Source organism: Engystomops pustulosus, chromosome 3 (genome assembly GCF_040894005.1).
Source record: "Engystomops pustulosus chromosome 3, aEngPut4.maternal, whole genome shotgun sequence".
Lineage (NCBI taxonomy): Eukaryota > Metazoa > Chordata > Amphibia > Anura > Leptodactylidae > Engystomops > Engystomops pustulosus.
In genome coordinates this window covers 130,373,477-130,399,360 of record NC_092413.1, presented here as the reverse complement: position 1 = coordinate 130,399,360, position 25,884 = coordinate 130,373,477, and the positions used below count along the sequence as shown (strand labels likewise).

At 38.3% G+C, this 25,884-nt stretch overlaps 1 protein-coding gene across 2 annotated transcripts in view; it reads left to right on the top strand.

Annotated features, from left to right (window-relative positions):
- The window catches only part of CD109 (CD109 molecule), a 129,736-nt gene that overhangs the window by 41,772 nt on the left and 62,080 nt on the right, over positions 1–25,884 (top strand). The window contains exons 9-21 of one of the 2 annotated variants that reach the window (XM_072142116.1): positions 1,687–1,783; positions 4,025–4,160; positions 6,777–6,886; positions 8,187–8,420; positions 9,248–9,349; positions 9,563–9,625; positions 12,134–12,310; positions 12,853–13,005; positions 13,832–13,903; positions 16,380–16,440; positions 17,976–18,105; positions 18,209–18,326; positions 24,710–24,823. In XM_072142116.1, the coding sequence (XP_071998217.1) occupies positions 1,687–1,783; positions 4,025–4,160; positions 6,777–6,886; positions 8,187–8,420; positions 9,248–9,349; positions 9,563–9,625; positions 12,134–12,310; positions 12,853–13,005; positions 13,832–13,903; positions 16,380–16,440; positions 17,976–18,105; positions 18,209–18,326; positions 24,710–24,823 (1,567 nt within the window). The remainder of the gene's footprint in view (positions 1–1,686; positions 1,784–4,024; positions 4,161–6,776; positions 6,887–8,186; positions 8,421–9,247; positions 9,350–9,562; positions 9,626–12,133; positions 12,311–12,852; positions 13,006–13,831; positions 13,904–16,379; positions 16,441–17,975; positions 18,106–18,208; positions 18,327–24,709; positions 24,824–25,884) is intronic. The other variant, XM_072142117.1, reaches the window with a different exon arrangement.

Genomic DNA, 25,884 nt, shown 5'->3' with positions numbered 1-25,884 from the left:
GACCGTGCGCCCGGTTGGGAGGAATTTATTCAGAAAGTATATTGGAAATTTGTATAACCTTTCATTATTAAAACAATATACACTCACCGGCCACTTTATTAGGTACACCTGTCCAACTGCTCGTTAACACTTCATTTCTAATCATCCAATCACATGGCGGCAACTCAGTGCATTTAGGCATGTAGACATGGTCAAGACAATCTCCTGCAGTTCAAACCGAGCATCTGTAGGGGGAAGAAAGGTGATTTGAGTGCCTTTGAACGTGGCATGGTTGTTGGTGCCAGAAGGGCTGGTCTGAGTATTTCAGAAACTGTTGATCTACTGAGATTTTCACGCACAACCATCTCTAGGGTTTACAGAGAATGGTCCGAAAAAGAAAAAACATCCAGTGAGCAGCAGTTCTGTGGGCGGAAATGCCTTGTTGATGCCAGAGGTCAGAGGAGAATGGGCAGACTGGTTCGAGCTGATAGAAAGGCAACAGTGACTCAAATCACCACCCGTTACAACCAAGGTAGGCAGAAGAGCATCTCTGAATGCACAGTACGTCGAACTTTGAGGCAGATGGGCTACAGCAGCAGAAGACCACACCGGGTGCCACTCCTTTCAGCTAAGAACAAGAAACTGAGGCTACAATTTGCACAAGCTCATCGAAATTGGACAGTAGAAGATTGGAAAACTTTGCCTGGTCTGATGAGTCTCGATTTCTGCTGTGACATTCGGATGGTAGGGTCAGAATTTGGCGTCAACAACATGAAAGCATGGATCCATCCTGCCTTGTATCAACGGTTCAGGCTGGTGGTGGTGGTGTCATGGTGTGGGGAATATTTTCTTGGCACTCTTTGGGCCCCTTGGTACCAATTGAGCATCGTTGCAACGCCACAGCCTACCTGAGTATTGTTGCTGACTATGTCCATCCCTTTATGACCACAATGTACCCAACATCTGATGGCTACTTTCAGCAGGATAATGCGCCATGTCATAAAGCTGGAATCATCTCAGACTGGTTTCTTGAACATGACAATGAGTTCACTGTACTCAAATGGCCTCCACAGTCACCAGATCTCAATCCAATAGAGCATCTTTGGGATGTGGTGGAATGGGAGATTCGCATCATGGATGTGCAGCCGACAAATCTGCGGCAACTGTGTGATGCCATCATGTCAATATAGACCAAAATCTCTGAGGAATGCTTTCAGCACCTTGTTGAATCTATGTCACGAAGAATTGAGGCAATTCTGAAGGCAAAAGGGGGTCCAACCTGTTACTAGCATGGTGTACCTAATAAAGTGGCCGGTGAGTGTAAATTACCACTACTACCACACATTGGCTGCCCAAGTCAATCACTATTATACTAGTGGTTACAAAGAAGGAAAAGAAGCAGCAGCACGGTTTGCTGAAAGGTTTGCTGAAAAAAATTCCTTGATGTTTTGTTCATCTACACATGACAGAGACTATAAACTGTCTTACCTTGCAATTGTAAACTCATTTAAATCATCTTTTTGCTGTGCCACTTTCTGACAGAAAGGTAAGTTTATGAACCTATGAATGGCAGTGAAATGGCACTGTTCTGTCCTACGGCATATAGTCAGGTTGTCCTATCCTGTGGATAGGGCCTAACATGGTTTTGGGAAGCCCCTTTAATCTATATGGTTGAGTTGTAACTTTCTTATCTTTCATGTTTTGTAGGTATACCTATGGGATGAAAGTTAGAGGAAAGCTGACTGTCAGCTTACACTATAATTCATTTCATCTAAAGAAAAACAATATTACCAAACATTTTGAGGTAGTTATACCTTTTATTGAAATTGCTAAGTCACACATACCACTGCTAAGTCACATCTAACCACACACACCACTGCTAAGTCACATATAACCACACACACACACACACCACTGCTATCTCACATCTAACCACACACACCACTGCTAAGTCACATCTAACCACACACACCACTGCTAAGTCACATCTAACCACACACACCACTGCTAAGTCACATCTAACCACACACACCACTGCTATGTCTCATCTAACCACACACACCACTGCTATGTCTCATCTAACCACACACCACTGCTAAGTCACATCTAACCACACACACCACTAAGTCACATCTAACCACACACACCACTGCTATCTCACATCTAACCACACACCACTGCTAAGTCACATCTAACGACACACACACACCACTGCTATCTCACATCTAACCACACACACCACTGCTAAGTCACATCTAACCACACACACCACTGCTATCTCACATCTAACCACACACACCACTGCTATCTCACATCTAACCACACACACCACTGCTAAGTCACATCTAACCACACACACCACTGCTATCTCACATCTAACCACACATACACACCACTGCTATGTCTCATCTAACAACACACACACCACTGTTATGTCACATCTAACCACACACACCACTGCTATCTCACATCTAACCACACACACCACTGCTATCTCACATCTAACCACACACACCACTGCTATGTCTCATCTAACAACACACACACCACTGCTATGTCACATCTAACTACACACACCACTGCTAAGTCACATCTAAGCACACATACACACCACTGCTATCTCACATCTAACCACACACACCACTGCTATGTCTCATCTAACAACACATACCACTGCTAAGTCACATCTAAGCACACACACCACTGCTATCTCACATCTAACCACACACACCACTGCTATGTCTCATCTAACAACACATACCACTGCTAAGTCACATCTAACCACACACACACACCACTGCTATGTCACATCTAACCACACACCACTGCTAAGTCACATCTAACCACACACACCACTGCTAAGTCACATCTAACCACACACACACCACTGCTATGTCACATATAACCACACATACCACTGGTATGTCTCATCTAACCACACACACCACTGCTATCTCACATCTAACCACACACATACCACTGCTACCCCACATGTCACATATAACCACACATACCACTGCTACCCCACATGTCACATATAACCACACACAAACACCACTGCATGCCATATCTAACCACACACACCACTGCTCTGTCACATATAACCACACACAGCACTGCTATCTCACATCTAACCACACACACCACTGCTACCCCACATGTCACATATAACCACACACACACACCACTACATGTCATATCTAACCACACACACACCACTGCTCTGTCACATATAACCACACACACACACACATCAATGCATGTCATATCTAACCACTCACACACACACCACTGCCAAGTCACATCTAACCACACACACCCACTGCTATGTCACATCAAACCACACACACACCACTGCTATGTCACATCTAACCACACACAGCACTGCTATGACACATATAACCACACACACTCGACTTCTATGTCACATATAACCAAACATACTACTGCAAAGTCACAGATCAGAGTCCAAATTTTTGTTAATTTTGCCCTCCTGAGTATATTTAAGATTTATTTCCTCGTAGGTATACCCCTGTTATAGATACTGACCAAAGTCTACATAAACTAATGCACTCTGTGCTTAATTTTTTTTTACAAGAATGTGTTTTGTAGCTCAATAAAGAAATAGACATAGCCATGCTAATTATGTAACATATTTTATCTTTTTATGTGGATGTTAAATAACAGATAATAGGAAAAACAGTGTAAACATTTTCTCTCTCCAATGCCATTATTACCATTATTGTGAGAATATATATATATATATATATATATATATATATATATATATATATATATATATATATATATATAATCAAATACTGCTGTTTGATGGTTGTAGTCATTGTATTGCATATTGCCATTTTAGAGCAGAGGCCATGCACATGAAATAACAATGTACATTCATCCAAGTGTCATATTCCATATCTCAAAAGTGATTGTTCACTGATTCTTCAATAGACACAACTGTACACAAGATCCAGTTTTAACTCTAGGCGTGACCCTTATTTATTTCTATCTGTGCTTGTATCATCATTTGTCATAGATCAATGGTGTTTCAAAGTTTAGCTTCACTGACCTAGAACTGAAGAAGCTCATGAGGTATGAAGATAAAAATCGTGAGAGTTTAACATTTGGTGGTCCAGTGGATGTTGTTGTCATGGTTACCGAGGATCTTACAGGTAAATTTACTGTATGAGCTGGGAGTAAAGTGTAGTCTTTTGCCGTTCTTTTTAGGATATTGAATAGAATTATATATATTTTATATATATATATGAGAGTACATATATAATTTATGAATATTTTTCACAGTCCCCTTTCTAACCATGGAGCGCCACAGTTTCTGTCACACAGCCCCAGTTAATTTTCCCTCACCTGAGATTTTCCCTCACCTGAGATTTTCACTCACCTGAGATCTTAAGATTCCCAGTTCCAATGAGAGTTAATGGAAATGACACTCTTCGTCCTCTCATTTCTAGTTTTTTATTTACAGCATTTACAATTTTTTATCATCTTCCTACTGCTTTGCATGAAATATTAAATGATTACCATATTTTTTGGACTATTAGGCGCACCAGATTATAAGGCACACCTGGTTTTAGAACGAGGAAGGCCATGGATGATAAATATAAGAATATAGCAATGTTCAGGGTGTCTGGATCTACACTACCGCTCAAAAGTTTAGACATCCAGACAATTTTGTGTTTTCCATGAAAACGCATACATTTATTTTTCAAATGAGTTGCAAAATGGATAAAAAATATAGTCCAGTGGTTTTATTTAAAAAAACAAAGAAATTTCTAAGTGACCACAAAGCGGTGTTATATAAGTAGGTGTCCCTGCTTTATCAGGCTTTATTTTGATGGTAGATTTCTTTAAAGTTCTTGCACCTTCAACAAAAATATGCATTCCTTTATAAAGTTGATCTCAGTGAGTCATCAAAGAGATGATGAATTGCTTAGTCAATTTCTAACAGTATAGTATAGCCTAAAATTATATTGCTAGCCCTAAAATTCTGTGAACAATGTATTTTGCATAGACAATCATTCCAGATCAATATTCATCACTTTGTTACTTTCCAAGTAACAAGGGAATATATGTACATGTGTTAATCAACTAGATAGATAAGGATTTCAAAACTAAACATACTCAATGTGGGCTTTGTCAAACCTTAAATTGTGTTAACATTTCCCCCATAAAGTTGATATTAATCCTAAAACACCTTTATCTTTTATTGAGTTTTATAGTGCGCATGCACTTCATAACAATGTATCTGTTGGATACTGTATATGGATACTGTAATGCAGCCTATTGAACAACATTCATTTGGAATGATTATCTCTTATTTCATGTGGTTTTATGAGTTACTAATATAACCCATTTTGAAGAACTGTTACCTAAAGGTTACTATACCCACCTGCCGCACAGCTGTACCTTAGATTTGGCTTTGTGCTCCCGGCTTTTTTCTTTTTCTGCCTTTCTATTGGTCAGATGTGTCTTAGGAGTTTTGCCCTTTAAATACTCTAAAGAGTGTAGGTCTTTAGTAAATGTGTGACTTTTTGAACAAAAGTCACATAAAAGTCCCCCAAAAGCCGCAAACAGCTCTAAGCAATTTCCAAAGCCTGGCAAGAGCAGATGTTGATTTGAACCAATTTTGCGGCTTTTTTGTGACTTTTGATTAAAAAGTTGTAACTTTGACATCTGTAATAAATTGATAGCTCAGGGAACACTTCAGAAAACTAGACCATGGTGACCTTTGAACAGAGACTCTCTTAGGAGCAAAAAAAAAAACAAAATTGCAGAAGCGGCAAAAAATTTAGCAAAAACAAATGGAAAAGCCAAGCTTAAAAACAAAGTTACATGTGCCCCATTGTCTAAGTTTCCAAACCCTTCCCAAAATATTTTCACTTGACCAACTCCTTTTTTCCTTGCAACTTATTGTTTAGCACTTGACTAGCTGTTTATATCAACCTCTACTCTCTCTGACCTGTAGCTTTTTTCTAAATATCCCTTTTTCCTGTAGTTTTAGATTTGTTCACTTTTTCCTGTCACACCCCTTGCTTGTTTACAGGTTATTGCCCTGTTTGCTGGATGAATAATGTCCCTGCTTTCCTAGTCCATCCTGATATTGCCTCCTGATTTGGCCTTTGTTTGTAGATGGCACTTATTAAAGTTGCAGTGGCAACCAGGGTGCTTTGCAGCTGAGACCAACACTGCTTGCGAGGGGTAGGGCAAGGATGCAGGATAGCCTTAGATTACTGTCCCAAGGTCCTGGAAGGTAGATTGGACAGTTAGGATCACATGACCCCCCCCCCCCACCTTCTCCAATCATTTTATGGACAAGAGTGTCTGGCTGATGAGGTAAAAACATTTCTGAACTAGGGGCCTTACCGTACATTTCAAGAGAACTTATAATAGATGTATATTGTTAAATTAATTAATATCCCCCCCCCCATACTTACACACACATTACAAGTAAAATGGCCAATCCCTATAATGCATTTATTACTGTTCACTTCTCATCCAGCCTTCCATAGTGCAGTCTAATAGGACCTTTCATGTGGTAAAGGTACACACAGGGCAGATTTGCTGCAATAAACTAACATTTGATTAGTTAACTATTTCTTCAATCTTGTGTCTCATAATTGTACTAAATGTTTATTGTTTTCTACAGTCTTGTTTTGAAATTACTTAAAACATTACTTATTAGTAGTTAAAGCTAAATTACCTGTGATTCAATGTTTTATATACAATGAAGCATAAAACTATGCTTGTGAAACTCTATTATTCTGCTGTAGGTATATCACTAAATGAAACCTCCAGTGTCTATGTTGTTGACAAAGAGTACTTCATTGAGTTTTACAACTATCCTACTGTGTTGAAACCTACACTGAACTTCACTGCTTATGTAAGTTTGATTATAATGTTATTGATTTTACAATGACCTTGATCATCATAAAATCTCAAAATCTCATTTTATATGTATAGTATAAGTAACATTCAAACAACAACTGTGTGGCATGTCTCTCTCTTCTATCATGAAAGCACAAATCTCTGTGTAGGAGATGTAAAAACAGCAGGATAATATATAAGTGGTTGGGAAGATGGTGTAGACTTTATGTGATGATACACAACACATATACAAAAGACATATGGAACTCATCTCCCCAGACACCACACACACTAGTATACTACTGTATATGTCATATAAGGCTATTAAGTAAAGTAGTTAACCCCTCTACTTTTAAAGAGGTTTGTACTTGAAAGAAAATTCTCAAATTGTAATCCCATAGTGATGTTTACACAATAAAGATTATTTTTAACCCCTTACTTTACATTTTTACTCAGTTCTATTGCTGTTTTAGCTCCTATCACTCTCTTGACTGTAATATTTCATAGTGTGGGCGGGGGCTTGCATTGTGATCCCTGTGTGCTGTGTGCTGATAAATGTGGTTAGATTGTCAGTGCAGTGCAGGTTTATATACACTTTTATTTAGCTTCTGAACATTGTACTACTATCTGACACATAACAAGAGATGAGACAGGTCAGAGATGATGAGATCCAGGAAATGCATATTACACATTACTCTACTATCACACCCATAACATACAAAGGTCTGCTATATCTCACATATAACACATACTGTCAGATCTGGTGTGCCTCTCCCTCCCCTGGATAGAGACCTTATCTGTCTGTAGTTTTACTTTCCTTACAAACTGGCCAACAGGAAGTGAGTGGAGCTCAGCTCAGCACCAGATATTTGCCGACCCTAAACTCAGATGTTACAGGGTCGTGTCTAGGGACAACTAAAATTGTGTACACCAGGTCTGATAGAGACAGGTTGGAATTATATGTGCAAAATGCTGGATTTTTGTTAATGACAGTGAAATAAAGAATGTGTTATTTTGTTATCCTGAGTATATTTAAGAAACTTGTCTTTGTGGAAATACCCCTTTAAAATTTTCTGTTCACCTATAATTATTAACAACAGTAATTTAGAAAAAATTCCAGAGCCCTGATTCTATTTCTTGAACTGCATTGAAAATATAGATTTTTTTTCCATCAAAGGAAAGGGTTGATCGTTTTCTTACTAAGAGATGAAATCAATCAGCACCAGTTCCAGTTCAAATATAGAGTTAGAGACTTGAAAGTATCCTTCATTTGATTAATATATTTTTTGTATGCTTTTCCTAAATCTTTATCTTAGCTTAAGATTCAGAGATATGACGGGAAAGATTTGACCACAGAAGAACGAAGGAATAAAGTTTCCGTGACAGTTACCCAATCTAAAATGTTTTTCACAGATGGAATGTTTAATGTAATATCTGAGGGCGAAAATGATATAGAATTACAACAATTTTTAACTTATCTAGTTCCCAAAAACAATGAAATAAAATTTGAAATTCCTTTATATGCAGACACAGCCCATTTAAAAATCAAGGTAAGAATTATTTGAAATTCTTTGTAAAACTACTACTATAAACCTACTGTATGAGCTCTACCCATGGTTGTATTAGAGCAGGGGTGTCAAACTCCTTTACGCAGAGGGGCACATCAGCCTTGTGTCATTTTCTTACTGTATAAATGCATCTACTCAAGCAGTTTAGTAGTTACATTTATACATCAATACCATTACATTTGAGAGCAACCACAAATCTGAACATATTAAGTAACTCAGTGCCAAGCAGCCTTTGCCCCCCTCATGTTCCCCTTTGGGAAAAACAAACATTTACTCACCTTTCCTTGATCCCACCAAGCAGCAGCCATCGTCTTCTTTGCTTCAGTGTGTACTTGCTGTACTTATTGGCTCTGTAATCGACACACGGGATGATGTTATCACGTGTGCTAGCTTTAGTGAGGAAAGGTGAGCATCGGAGTTACCCTGCCCCCATGCTACTCTCCTGACGAGCGCAGCATAGGGGCAAGAAAACAAGAGCTGGATCTGATAACATAAGGGCCATAAGGCTCCTATCACAATTTTATACAGTTTGTATACTAATTTACACCTACATTTATTAAATCTATACCCTAAATTATGAAACATTAACAAAAAACTCCCTTACAGAAATGCAATTGGGTAGGATAAATATGACTACAGTATTAAGTTGCTGTAATAAGACCCTCAGTTGATAGAGCTCTAGAAGCAATTATTTTGTGCCATGTTCCTTTAATACATTGTCACCTTTATGCAGACCATCAACAAATGGTACATATGCATTAATAAGATAGTATATTTAAATGCTTCACTTCGCAAATTGTGTTTTATAGGCAGAGTTTTTGGACAGTGTGAATTCTATAGACGTTGATGATGTATTTGCCTCAACCAGCAAAATGTATCTGCACATAGAAAATACTAACCACAATGTAAAGGTAAAATGTACAATTGACAATGTGTTCAAAATACTGTGCGTGTATATTTCATTACAAAGTAATAAACGTAATATAACTGATTTAAATAATGAAGCAGGTTGACACTACGTGGAGTGTTTCCACCATTCTAATTTGTTAAACATTATTTTATGAGAACTGTACACTAAACATCAAACATTAGGGCCTCAGTAACAGGTCATTTATTTTTGGCAGGTTGGAGTACCATTTACTTTTGAAGTAAAGAGCAACATACCCCTGGAAGCAATAAAATACTTGGTATTGTATCATCTGCTTATTCAATGTCTAAATATATAGCAAACATTACATTCTGACTTATCAAAACACCTAGAAATGTACCCATTGCAGAAATAATCAGATATGCCCTATTATAGCCTTTTCTGTACCAGTCACCTCTCTTTGCGTCCTATGCCATGCACAGATCCACTACATAACTAAATTGGGTTCAACCAAACAAAACTTTTGCTTCATGTAACAGTGGCAGCCACAGGTGCTCCTGAAAGAGTGGCAGCTACAAATGCTCTATAACTCCCTGAGGCGGACACAAGTGCTAGTGTTACAGCTCATTTCAGCCACAGATGCATCTCATAATACTGATAGCCACAAATCTGTGCCAGTCACAGATGCTCTATTTTACCACTGATACTAGCTGATGACTAAATTATGGTAAGGCTGGCTGTACAAGCCACATTTGTGCAATAATTAATGGATTTTGACTGCTGCTTGACATTATTGTATAAAACCTCACATACGTATGGTGTAAATAGCAGGAAGAGGAGCAGGAGGAGTTTATAGGTTTACAGACAGACTGTCATACTTTGCATGAATACACAGTCTATATACACACCATTTTTTTGCATACTATGCAATGTAAACTTTAAGTGTGTACAGTGAAAATCATGGTAAAGATTTTATGAGCATAAATAATGCCTGCTATTGTGATGGGTCCCTTCTTTGCAATCTGTGACAAATCTCTATTAACTGTACAGTGGGCTGCAATGGCTGTGTATAGCAGCCTGGTTGGATGGCAACAGGGATAACAGCTATAACCTGGAAGCTCCACTGCTTATTACTGGCGCTAGAGGGAAGGAACACACAGTACAATTGCTTCACTATAACTGGGTGTTTCTCTTTGACCATATCAGTGAATTTAAAATCGATTTCACATTAACATTTAACATAAAGTTTTTTTTTTGTAGTACTTCTCTTTTTACAAACACTTTACAAAAATTATATTAAAAAATCCAAAAATGTAACACAGATCTAATTCAGTACTGTTTTGCCACCATGTGGTTGTTGGGCCCTCATTACATTAGGTTCTGAATTATTTATGAGCTTATATCTTTATGGAAGCCTTTAATTTACAGCAATCATAAATCAAAATAAGGGGGCATTGTTCAATGGCCGCCTGGGAGAAAGCAATAATAATATTTTGAATAAGAGTCTAGTATGCTTATGAATTTCATAAAAACCTGTGTAATTAACTCTTTACCATGATCTATTACTATGCCACAGCTGTGGGTGTATGGAGAGTGCTCAAGGGCTGAGCCCTCTCCATATGAGGTGGGTGTTGCTGCATGTTGCAGCAAACACTCACCTGTAACACCTAACATTGGTGCTCGGTGCTGCCATGATGGTTTAGCTTCTCGCTCCCTATGACGTCATTGGAGAGCGACCATCTGTCTCCATGACATGTATGACTTCTGTCCATCTCTTACAATGTGCCAATGGCACATTGTCATAAATGGTTAGTAAAATCCCCATATACTGCAATACAGTAGTATGGAATTATATGGTAGGATCGATCAGACAACTTAGGGTTAAAGAACACTTCGTTAAAAAAAATTTAAAAAAAGGAATAGTATAATAGAAAAAAAATTTAAAAAACATAAAAATTAAAAACACTCCCTTTCCATAGAACTGATATAAACATAAACATTAAAAATCCTAAACATGTTAGGCATCGCAGCATTCCAAAATATCTGATCTATCAACATATAATAATAGTTATTCCCGGTATTTAACTCTGTTACAGAAAATAGCCGTCACTTTTACAACATGTAAAAAATGTATTAAAAAATTATCAAAAGACTGTACAGTCTTCAAAATACTAGCATTGAAAACGTCATCTCATCTTGCAAAAAATGGCTCCACACACAGCTCTATACATACTGAAGTATGAAAAAGTTATTAGCACCAGAAGATGGCAAAATGAAGAATTTTTTGGTACAGGAGGTTTAAATTTTTGTAAATTTATGAAAACATTATAAAACCTATATAAATGTAGTTTCCAAGTGATCGCACCGATCCAAAGAATGTAGGATGTATGTCATTTGGGGTGCAAATACTTTTTATTACCAAATTCACTGCATTTGGAATTTTTTTCCTGATTCCCAGTACACGGCATGGAATATTAAATACTGTCACTATGAAGAGCCATTTGTTACACAGAACCCAAGCCTCACACAGCTCTTTACTTTGAAAAAAAAGATAAATCTTTAAAGGTAGGGATTGAAAAATGGAAATGCATAAATTAAAGAGGGCCTGGTCATTAAGGGTTTAAGGTACAGTGCTTCACTGGCAGCTAATTTTAGGTGATATGGGGAGTACTTGTAATCCTTTACCAGCAGGCAATGTTGGTTTAGGGGGGAACAATTCTGGTGACGGGTTTTCTTTAACTGTTGAATTAAAATAGTTATTGATAAAGTCAGCTTAATTCATTGAGGATATTAAGTTGAATATCATCATATTTTCCTTTTATTTTAGATTGTTTCTAGGGGAGATATTGTTTATTTTGGACTTGAGAACTCTACTTCTCCAACACTCATTCCACAAAACTCATGGACTCCTGAAGCATGTCTGATCGTGTATCATGTAATGAACAATGGGACAATTCTAAGTGATGTTACAACTCTAACTGTTCATCCAAACTTTGAAAACAAGGTAAATAACTACTATGCTGTAAAATATAATGCATTAAATGGAAATAGATTGTTTCATTGGCTTAGAAAGTGGATTTAAGTGAATGGGAGGGAAGTCATTTGCCACTTCAATGCTATCTGTTTCAATATGCACTATGCACTGTGTTTTTTCCAGTCAGTGCAGGGGCTAGGTGATAGCCTCTTATATAACCAACAATTTCACATCTACCTTATAATGGCTAGGTTTTCTATGTGTTTATAGTCTTCATTAATAATATGACATAGAGAACTATGCACTCAATCACTTTTTGTAGAACCAAGCTGCACCATGTTTCTTTTGTTGACAATATTTATTTTCTTGCTGGCTATTTTAAGTGCAATGCTCCTTCACATGATGATATTATTTTACTTACAAAAAAGCTCATGGTATGATATCAAAAGTTCAGAATTTCTGCAGGTTATGTAAAATATGAAATGTATACTACAATGTACATTCCATGTAATATCCATATGTGATGAAATCTAGTGAAAATTAGTGGTCATAAAATCTTTTTACAATTTTAGATTTCCGTATCATGGAATAAAGTCCAAACCAACCCATTTGATAAAGTGTCTCTGACTATCAATGTGACTGAGCCAAATTCAATGGTTGGACTTTCAGTTTTAGATAAAAGTGTAATGTTACTTGGAGACAGACAAGAAATTACTACAAAACGGGTAAGAACATTTTATATTAATTAAATTGTAAATTTGTGATTAGGATTTTTATCTCTGTCATTCACATCACTGCCTATTTGTGGACTAATATCTAGGAATCTGCTGCATTGTAACTTGTTGGCGTTACAATATTTTGGCTGATAAATATAATATGATGTTGCATATGCTCGTTTTCTTATTCTCTAACAGATTCCCTTCATTGTAGTTATTGTAACTTTGCTTATTACATATTTCAACATATGCATATTTGATATATGAGAGAAACTGAATTTAAACCCCAGGATGAGTAAAACGTTCCAGGACAACCTTTCATTTTTGAAACAAAAGTGAAAATGACATCTGAATACTTTATCAAGCAATGGGTACGGTGGCCTGTCTTTTAGCCTATGTCAGGAAAATGGCTACCATCTGGAAAGCCACCATGTTGAATCAAGGCCATGGGGTTTCATATTAATTGGATTCACTGTGAACAACACATTGAACATGTCAAATAGTTTTGCAACAATATTCCAAATTCTTATTGCAATTTTGAACCGCAATAGATATTACAAATCAAGTTTTGTAAATCGATTCTGAGACAATTCTGGTCTTCTTTTATATGTTCCTTGATCCAATGTAAAATGTTCTCTTATGTGGCAGTTTTCAAGATAGTGGACATATTCTGGACATAGCCTGATAGGCCTGATGGGGTTATCAGTTATTTTTCCTTTTGTTTTTTTTATATAAAAGGGTTTCCTGAGACTTTTGACTTTTAAAGTGGAGAGTGATTTTGTATTTTAGAAGGTTGTGTTTTTATCATAACCCTTTGTATGCTGCTTTGATACAGGTATCTGATGAATTGAGAGACTATAACACAATTAATACAATGCGTGTCACCAGTCCTCAGCAAGTTTTTGAGGTAATATGATTTATTATTATATTTGAAACTAATTTAGAAAAATTTTCAGAAACATATTTTTAAATATACTAGAGATCAAAATAAGAGAGCTATGGGCTTTTTTCTGGAAATAATGTAATCTCCATTGATCAACATTTGATGGATTTTTTGTGACGGGTACACCATGCCACTGGAACCGTGTTTTCCAAAATGACCAAAGTATATCAACATAAAACCTTTATTTTGTAAAAAATGTGATGATCATAATTAGAGAACAGCAATGACTGTACAATTTTATTTTCTGAAGATTACAACAGTCACGAAACAGTAGGAAGTGCACAAGCCTTTGCTTTGAATTACATGAGCACATCTGCGTTCACAGGACACACTAGTCTCTCACACTGCTCTGGTGGGATTTTGGGCCACTCTTCTTCCAGTCTCTTACACAGTTCTGTGACTATTGTGGGTTTCTTGGCCATAACTTTGTCACCAAGGAGTTTCTATAGATTTTCTATGGGGTTTAGATAAGGACTCTGGGCTGCCCATTTCATTGCTTCAAAGTTTTCTGTTTCTAGGAACATTTCTACCCATTTTGCTGTGTGACACGGGGCATTATCTGCATTAAAATTGCTGGCTGACATAGTGAAGAACACAAGGAAGGTACCACATGTTTCTGAAGAATGTTCAGATATACGCTTTCACTATATTGCCATGTAGCTTTATGAGACGTCCAACTCCTGCTGCAGAAACATTCCCCAAACTATAACACTTCCTCCATCACCTTTCAATGATTTTTTTAAACACTATCATACCCAAATAAATTAAGCTTACTTTCATGAACTGAACTGTGGACCACTTCTCCTGTCAATCATGTTACTGCACAGTGGGCTTTACGTCCAAATACTTTTAACATGGAGACACTGTATGACTTTATTACTCAACTGGCAAGCAACTCCAGCTCCAGTATTGAAATGATTACCCATGGAGATTCTTTGCATTATACTGCCCTCTCTTGCATTTGTCTTTCGAGGGTGACTAGCCTTCTTTGGGGACTTCAGTGAGTTTGTAAGGTTGTTATATTAGACAGCTCACAGACTTGTAACAACTAACTTCTCTTGCTATGGCTAATAGGGTCACCCCTTAGGCCTTCATCTAGACAACCTCATACAGAGGGTTTCAGTCACTTTAGAACTGCACACCATTTTTGCAAAGTCAGTGAAAATGTGTTCTCTAATTTTGATCAGTGTTCTTTTCCAAAATCTCATTTACATTTTTATTATGTGCTTTAGAATATATACAATTTAAAAAATAAGCTTAAAATTCTGCTATTTAAACATGTTAGGATATATTCACCTAGGAATACACAATGACCTTGACATTTAGGAAGTTAGGAAATTGTGTTCTCTAATTTTGATCTCCAGTGTATCTGATCATAACACGTCAATGGACAATAGAAAATAATACTACTGTATAATCAAAGACTACTGTATAACATGATTAATATAAATAGCATCATCTTTGCATAGAAAAGGAGCCCAACTGTATACAGTGGTCCTAATCAAGCCAAACCTATAGATTTGTAAATCAAGCTACCCCATTATGCATTCTGCAACATACAGACACAATAACACTGACGGTGGCCCTTACAGTAGGATTATGGCTTTCAATTACCGCAGGGTTCCTGCTCCTTTGCAATCAGCATTATGTAATAGTGAACAGGAAGACAGTTTAACCATGTTATATATTTAACATTATGACACAAGTAGTGGTTAATAATACTCACATTAAATTAGTAGTTAGTGTTCATTATAGAATCTTAAGTTCATGAATGTAGTGAATAAAGTATACATGAATTCACGTGCAATAAGTTGTAAATAAATAATAAATAAATCTTTATATAGTTGCGTCATATTCCACAATACTGTGCATATAAAACAAAATAGGATATTACAAGAGCTTATAATCTATGAAGTAGTTGTATGACAGTATATGGGTCAGAGGAGTAGTATCAATAGTAATAGAAAAAATTGTATCAGCTTTTACAATGCAGGTTGCATTTACAATGCATTCCAGACAGGGAAAAATATTTAAAGTCCATTTTTTAATTTAGAAAATGTGCACGTAACGTCGCGTTTCAGACTTTTGTCAGTCCTTAGTCTTAGCATAAAATAAAGTGACGAATACAGAGGTTTAGTATAGTTCACATGGACGTACAGGGGGACAATAGTTTTCCAGTAGTTTTTCCAGGATCTCCAGGACTACTACGGTACCTAAAATTGGCTGCGATTTTGGATGGTCCAAAGGACATATTGGTATAAGACATTCTTGAAACAAATGAAGACACGGCATGAAATTTTTTAAAGCACCCATTAGGGGAAAATGCAACCCTTTATGTATGTTATTGTATATAGGGCTAACCAACTCTTCAAAGAATTTACAAACATATAATGTGTTCTATAGAAGAAATTCACAGTCATTCTGCAATTCTATTTTATAGCGGTGTAATATTGGAGTCCTTACTGATGCCATCCTTGAAAAAGAAGACGAATTTGATTTATGTAAGTGTTAAAATTAGCTTGACAGTTCTAGCTCTGAAGGACTTTTATTAAAAGTTTTATACTCTGAAGCGTGAGAGACAATCGATAAATTGTCTAATATAGATATATATTATATATATGAATCTCATGGTATCCTTTTGGAAAATGCTCGGTGCTAGTAACAATGCAAACTCATCAGTCTTGCCAAAATAAAATTATGCTGCTGAATAATAATAATAATAATAATGATAATAATTATAAAAAGATATGTATTTTAGGTAAATATATATGCAATGTTCAACTGAAATTATAGTAAATACTGTAACCTTACATATTTTTGTAAGGTATCTGTATGTTTAGGGGGCAGGGTATTAGGTAACTTAACCAATATATATCTATTAAAAGTTCTGCACTGCTTACTTGATATGTAAAGTAAAGCCTCCTGTCTTTTATTTCATCAGCCAGACATTTCTGTCAATTGAGTGGCCGCTGATGGAGAGTCATGTAACCTCTAACTGTCCATGAGCAATCGCCCTGCCAGGACCTTATGATGGTATTCATGAATATAAAATAAAAGGGGTATCTCCATTTTGGCAAATTAATGTTATTGTTTGTATTGTTTGAAAAATAATTCAGTATCAATTCCTCTCAGTTTTCTAGATCTCTGTTGCTGTCATAGAAATATTTTATTATTATTATCATTAAGTTTATTTCTAGTGGATAGAAATCTGAACATTTATATTGGAAAATAGAATTAATTTTCATCACCTAAACAATAACATTTATTTCCTCAAATGGGAATAACCCTTTTAAAGGGAACCTGTCACCAGAAGGCTGAATTTCACTGGTGACAGATCCCAATAGGCCCTACATAGTACATTCCATAACACTTACTTTCACAACTGAGTTCCCCTCCCTTTGTGTAATATCCACAGCTAAAGCTTACCTGGCTCTCTGCCAAGAAGTCCTGCTCAAGTCCTGGAGTGATGCCGCTATATAAATCACAACCTTCGCTGAGTAATTAGAATAACACTCAATCTGGCCCCCGCTCGTTGATATTCAATTTCTTCCCCTCCCACATCCTCCCAGTGACTAACCCTCCCTTTCTGACGTTGGCATGCTGCACCGGAAAGCTCACGCCTGTGCGGTAAGCCCCACACCCACGCAATTAACTGCTTGGCGGCTCGATGCGCCTCACAGCAAACTTCACATGTGCACCATCTCTGCCCTTTCTAACAAGGCTCATTGCAAGTGTGTACAACTCACTGCGCAGGCGCAAGGTTACCTGTGTGGTGAGCCAACCACAGAAAGGGAGGGTTAGTCATATTGCTCATAGACACATAGAGATCACATGACCCTCAATTTGCAGCCATTTTGTAGACAGGAAGCTTCTCTTTACATATCAATAAAGTGGTGCTAGATGTATATTGGTAGATTATCTAATATCCTGCACCCCACACTTAGACAAACATTACAAAAACATGAGGAAAAGTGGCCAACCCCTTTAAGAATGAATTAAAAATCTAGAAATGTATTTTACTTCAGAAATAACTTAGTTTATGTTACAGATGTTAAAACATACCCTAGATCAGACTTTTTGCCCACCTGGAATTCTGTTGATTTTGGTGGATCTCGTATCAGATCATATTTTCCTGAGACTTGGATTTGGGAGAATATTGAAACAAGGTAAAATCAGTGTGTTTTATGCATGAATAGTCAGACACAATTGTATATTCTAATTGTTGTTTGGTCCATAATGTAAAAGCTAATTCTTTTCCTTTATTTTTAGACGACAAACTTCTCTACAAATTGACAAAGTTGTACCAGATACCATCACTACTTGGATCACAAAAGCATTTGTAATTTCTGAGAATTTAGGATTTGGGATTTTGGAAACTCCTGTAAAGGTAATTGAAACTAGAACAAATCCTGTCTTAGTCTTTGTGGTCACAGAAGACTTTTACTGTTTTACTTTATATTTAGAGTGACTGCACAAGCATGAAAATATGTGTGTCTCGCCATCGTACGAATATTTATTGAACAGCACTGAGTAATATCTACCTTGACTAATGTAGAGTTAAACAATGAATGCAATATGTAATAAAAGAGTTATCTCAGAATGACAAACCATGTCTTTATGAATATGAATATCAGAGAGTGATATCTGCGTCCATGCTCCTCTTTTATTGGCTATAATTGACTACCTTCTGTTTTCTGGGGTTTGGGGAAGCTGGACTTACTTTGAACAGATGATATAATAGGATTGTCCACATGGGCTGCCCTAATGTAACAACGTGGCCACAGAATATTCAAGTCATAAGTGAGATCTACCAGCAAAATCAATCAAATCTTTCATCAAAATCAAGCATGATAAACCAGGGACCCTGTGACTGTCGTAATATTTGTTATCTATGGCCTTCTTCCTTCTGAAATCAACTAAAATTATGTTAATGAGCCTGATGGTCTACCCTTGCCCCTGTGATCTTGCTTTACACACTGTTACACTGTCTCACCATGCCCCTGCTCCCTTAACACTGGTGCAGTGAGCTTGAAGTGCAAATAGATAAAATAAGATTGCCACAGTCACAATGCATTGATCATGCTTTATCATGCTTAATTTTGATGATTGAAGGACTATGACTATGCTATCTGTATTTTTAGTTTCATTGCTATAATTTACCTCATACTAATTGCATATTGCATTCTTTGCATTTAAAACATCTTCTAATAATGTTGCTGTGTTTTAAGGCAAAAAATATTTAAAAAGAAAGTACATCATCTACATCAAAAATTACAGAACGCAGTGCCTCTGGCTTCAGGGTGGCAGCTTAAGCTAAGTCCTGCTTGTGTAGCACTGCACTTTTAATCTTCTTTAAAGAAAAATACCATGAGGAATCTCCCATCAGAAGTGTATCTGATGGTAGAGTCATCCTGTCTGCCCTAATCTGTAATTTAATAATACTGGAACCTTACTTTACTTGTTAAAAACTTTATTTTAGTAATATGTAAAATAGTACATAACTGCAGAGGCTACTGGGGCGTGTACTAGCCTGGCCAGGCACTGGAAGCTAAGGCTAGTACACACCCCAGTAATTACATATTACTAAAATAAAGTTTTTAACAAGTTGGGTTATGTTAGAGGATAATTACATTACAGATTAGGGAAGAGGCAGACAGGAGAAATCTACCATCAGACCTATTTCTGATGGTAGGTTTCCTTTAACGTCTTCTGCTGCTGCCACCTTTAATGTCTGTGACTCTTTAATAGTCCCCAGCAGCCCCTTCCTCCCCTACACAGCAGGAAACTGTCTTGGAATGTATTCATAGGAAGAGTGAATTTCATTCTGCTGGGGATCATGATGGAGTTCATATGGGACAGAGTCACATGTATAGGCTCAAAGAATAAGGCAACACCACAGGTTTTAGGCTCTGTCCAATCACATTATTCATTACAGCAGTAAATGTATGTGTTTGTATAGTATGTATATAGTATACATACAAATGTTCCCTTAACATGATGAATACTATTGAAGTGAGTGCAATGTTACATGTTGAATGTGTGCTGTATGTGTAAATAACCATATAAAAACATACAGTGTAAGGGGGGCTCTTTTGGGTGTGATTATATTCAACAAAAATGTTACATGGGATAGGGAATTAGAAAAAGACCCTTTTGTTGTTATTTGAAATCTGATAATGCTTCACCTAATGCTTCACCTATCTTAAAAATGTATGGGGCTTCCTTCTGTCATTCTTCTGCAGGGATATTTTTCTACTTTAAATGATGAAAGGACATGATGGAAACTAGGATCCCACCACAACTGTTTCTGTTTTAGAGGAGAATAATGGAAACTTAGATGGAAAGTGAACAGAAGCTTCTCCGTTCACCTTCCAATCCCCATAGGGATACATGGCTCCTTACAAATTGTTTCCATTAAATATAACAGCAAAAATGACATGCACTTCAGGTTCTATTCCCGCTGTTATAAACAACGGAACAGGAGGGTGAAGGGGTGTTATGGAGAGGAGACCTGGGCCTTACATATATATAAACCATTCTATACATCTCTAACAAATTCAGTCCTATACAAAAATAAATCACACACCAATTAATAAATACAAATATATATATATATCTTATATTCATGAATAGTATATAGTATACTAATAAAGTCCTGGCAGGGCGATTGTTCATGGAGAGATAGAGATCACCCTTCCTTTGTTGCTTAGCGACTGACACAGATGTAAGGGGGGTCGCACGCCAAATGACACAGATAAAAAGGGGGTCGCCTGACGCATGACACAGATATAAGTGACATTTGTGGTTGCACTCGAAGAACTTCTTCACACGCTGCACAGGTGAAAAATCAAACAAGAAAGCCAGGAAACAATTCCTAATCCAGGGTAGACAGAGAACACGCCTATGTCCACACCTCTATGTGGATTGTTCATACACTTGGATGTTCCAATAGTGTAACTCGCCCAATTCCACTAGGTAGAAAACAAAACACCAAAAACACCAGAGATTATCCAAGGGTATTTTAATAAAAAGAGGGTTGCCCAGCACATGACACAGATAAAAGGGGGTTGACCAATGCATGACACAGATATAATGGGGCGACCAGTGTACAACACAGATATAAGGGGGTTGTCAAGCACAAAACACAGATATTAATGTGGAGTCACCCAGTGCAAGACAAAGAAATAATGGGGGTCGCCCAGTGCATGACACAGATAGAAATGGAGTCACCCCGCACATGACACAGAAATGAGAGGGGGTCGCCCAGCACATGACACAGATATGAGGGGATCTTCCAGTGCATGACAGAGATGGGGGTCTTACGGAACATAATACAGATATAAATGTGGGGCCACTCAGCACAAGACACAGATATAACTGTGGGGTCACCCGGCACAAGACACAAATATAAGGGGGGTCGCTCAGTGCATTACACAGATAGAAAGGGGGTCACCCAGCACATGACACATATAACAGAAGGTCGCCCAACACATGACACAAAAATAAGTTGTCCACTGCATGACACAGATATAAGGAGTTCTTCTGGCACATAACACAGATATAATAAGGGGTCACTCAGCACACATATAAAGGGGGTCGCTCAGCGCGAGACACAGATATAATGGGGGTCGTCCAGCGCATGACACAGATAGAAAGGGGTTTGCCCAGCACATGACACAGATGTAAGGGGATCGTTCAGTGCATGACACAGATATAAATGTGGGGTTACCCAGCAGAAGACACATATCTAAAGGGGGTCACCCAGCACATGACACAGATATAAGAGGGGGTTTCCCAGCACATGACACAAAAATAAGGGGGTTGGCCAGCGTGAGACACAGATATAATGGGGGTCACCAGTGCATGACACAGATATAAAGGGGTCGTCCAGCACATAACACACATATAAAAGTGGGGTCACCCAGCACAAGACACAGATATAAAGGGGGTCGCCCAGTGCATGACACAGATAGAAAGGGGTTCATCCACCACATGACACAGATTTAAGAGGGGGTCACCGAGGGCATGATACAATGACACAGATAAAAGGTAGGTTGCCCCTCTACATGAAACAGATATAAAGGCGTCACCCAGTGCATGACACAGAAATGAGGAAGGTTGCCCAGCACATGAGACATCCATAAAAGTGGTCACGAAGCACATGACATTGCCCGACACATGACACAGATATAAAAGTGGGTCGACCAATGCATGACACAGATATAATGGGGCGACCAGTGTACAACACAGATATTAATGGGGAGTCACCCAGTGCAAGACAAAGATATAATGGAGGTCGCCTAGTGCATGACACAGATAGAAAGGGAGTCACCCAGCGCATGACACAGAAATGAGAGGGGGTAGCCCAGCACATGACACAGATATGAGGGGATCTTCCAGTGCATGACACAGATATAAGGGGGTCTTCCAGCACATAATACAGATATAAATGTGGGGCCACCCAGCACAAGACACAGATATAACTGTGGGGTCACCAGGCACAAGACACACATATAAGCGGGGTCGCTCAGCACATGACATAGATATGAGGGGATCTTCCAGTGCATGACACAGATATAAGGGGGTCCTCCGGCACATAATACAGATATAAATGTGGGGTCAAAGATATAATGGGGTTGCCCAGCACGAGACACAGATATAATGGGGGTTGCCCAGGACATGACATAGTTATAAAAGGGTCGTCCAGCAAATAACACAGATATAAATGTGGGGCCACCCAGCACAAGACACAGATATAAGAGAGGGTCACCCAACACATGACACAAAAATAAGAGGGGGTCTTTCAGCACATGACACAGATATAAGGGGGTTGTCCAGTGCATGACACAGATATAAGAGGGGGTCGTCCAGCACATAACACAGATATAAATGTGGGGTTACATATCTAAAGGGGGTCACCCAGTGCATGACACAGGTAGAAAGGGGGTCACCCAGCACATGACACAAAAAAAAGGAGTCGGCCAGCGTGAGAAACAGATATAATGAGGGTCATCCAGTGCATGAAAAAGATATAAAGGGGTCATCCAGCACATAACACACATATAAAATTGGGGTCACCCAGCACAAGACACAGATATAAGGGGGGTACCCCAGTGCATGACACAGATAGAAATGGGGTCACCCAGCACTTGAAACAGATATAAGGAGGTCATCCAGTGCATGACACAGATATAAATGTGGGGTCACCTAGAGTGGGACACAGATATAAGCACTACGTATGGATATAAGAGGTGGTCGCCCAGCACATGACACAGATATAAGAGGGGGGTCGCCCAGAACATGACACAGATATAAGGGGGTGGTCCAGCACATAACATAGATATAAATGTGGGATTAACCAGCAGAAGCCAAAGATATAAAGGGGGTCGCCCAGTGTATGACACAGGGAGAAAGGGGATCACCCAGCACATGACACAAATCCCAGCATATGACACAAAGAGGGGGTCGCCCAGCACATGACACAGATATAAGGGGGTCGTCCAGTGCATGACACAGATATAACACAGATATAAATGTGGGGTCACCCAGCGCGAGACAAAGATAGAGGGGGGTCACCCAACACATGACATAGATCATGACACAGATATAAGGGAGTCATCCATCACATAACACATATATAAGTATGGGGTCACCCAGCACAAGTCACAGATATAAAAAGGGTCGCCCAGTGCATGACACAGATATAAGGGAGTGGTGACCTATAGCAGTGACCAGACATATGAACTACATTAGTGTGTCTCAGGACTTATACTCCCCACCCACACTTCAACACATTAAACCCTCCTAAAATTTCAAATAGTTCCCCTTCTCCTCCCTCACAGACATGTCATCTCCTCACCAGTCTTTTTTGGAATATCCTCCTACTCCATACCCCATGCTCTCCAGCAGTTCTAATAATTTGTAGGACACAGATATCCACATGCACTACACACTAGAGGTTAAGGAAAAACCTAGCACTGATTGGCTGAGGCTCAGGACTAGGTTTCAGAGCCTCAACCGTGAAGCATGGAAGATCCTGCACAGTAGGTACTGGTAGCTTCCATGTATCCATGCAGGGAGAGGACGAGGGCTGGCTCCTTGTACTCCATACACAGTAATCAACTCTATCTTTGTCCTAGAAACACAGATAGAGTTGAAAGCTGGAAGCGGGCCCTTCAAAGTCACAGGACCCTGAAGCCACCGCTCCCATTGCCCCCCATGGTAGCTATGCCTCTGTTTACATTTGATCTCCCCAACTTATCCACTACTTTTCTCTAATGTTGAAAACAACGGTCTTTCCCACACCACAAAAAAATCCAGGGAATCTTGTTTACTACTTTTTTTTTTTTTTTAGATATGTTGCTACATTTTGGAAGTGTTAACCAGGCAGTCATGTATTACACCCCAGTTAGTTGCATTCTAATTGTCTATTTTACAGCCCGGCATTGTATTATAATCATGTAAACACATGAAGTACATTTAACAATTCAAGATTTATTATCTGTATACATAGATGACATAATAGCAACTAATGTTTAAACAAACCTCAGCTCAGATCCTGTTTTGTCCATTATTTTCATCCATCCAGTGTTTCCATAATTCATTGCTTAGACTGAGCCAAAGTGCAATTTTCAGTAATTGAAGTGGTTCAAGTCAAATGCCAATTAACCTATCTTAAACTACATTACAACTCATTTTGATGTTTCTTTATTCATTCATGGACATAACATGTTGGATTTATCTTACATCAGAACTGTGTTTTTCTTTCAGTTGGAATCATTTCAGCCATTTTTTGTTTCCTTGAGTCTCCCCAGCTACGTTACCAGAGGAGAACAATTTGTCTTGAAGATTGTTGTCTTCAATTATTTGGAAGAAGATACTGAGGTGAAGAGTGAAATGATGTTTGGTCTCATACACATAAATATACTCATGACAACATAGTTATTAGTGGCCAGATATTACATTGTCAAGTATAATATATTGGCAAACACTATTTTTAATTTTTATAAAAATAATATGACAAGTTCATAAACTTTAAAACATGTTTTTCCTTATTTTTACATACATTTGTTCCATAAATTTTAGTACATTATTTAGACATTTTAAGCACACTAAAATATAAACTCTAAATTAAAATGCAAAGTGCAATTGACCTTCAAGGGTTGCTGATTATATCCAGCATTCCCATAGTGTGTATACAAATTACAGTTCCATTCACTTGGGGGATTTAGATCCCCAGTTTCCAGTTCCGCTAGTGCGTGGTGGCGAACCTTTAGCCCGGGTGTCAAAGGTGGCATTTAGAGCCCTCTCTGTGGGCACCCAGGCTGTCATCCTAGCAGAGTTTGTCAAACAGGACTCAAGGCCTCCTCCTGCAGTCCAGAGAAGCCCAGGACATGCAGTGCTCAGTGCTATTTTAAAGTGGCATATCTTGAGCTGCCTGAAGGAGCAAGAAGGTTCGGACAGAGCTGGATTACCATTGGAGCTTTTGCTCCGGGCGCCTGCAATTCTTCCTGTTTAAGGCCCAACGTTTATTTCTACTTTATTGGTGTCGTCAGGACGCTGATACAATTGAGCTGTGACAGAGCAGTGAGCAATAAGTTAGCACTTTGTGATTAATAAGTGAGTTTTGTTTTGGAACTCACTCTCCAAAAGGTTTGCCATCACTTAGCTAGAATCCAAGGGAACAAAACCTAGTGATGTTGAGTTCTCTGATATCCTTTCTCTGCATTTGTTTAGTTTCTTTGTATAAAATAAAATATTTTATAATCTCTTAATTAGGTCTTCCGATGTTATGCCATTCCAACATCTCCCTGTAGCCTCTGCAATCCCTCCCTTTGGATCTCTGCGCTTGAGTGGTAGATCCACATTCAGTGACGATTCGCACTCCCATAGCTGCGCTCCTGTTGGCACTGCAGCTAGAACTACTATTCACACGCAGAGTCCCA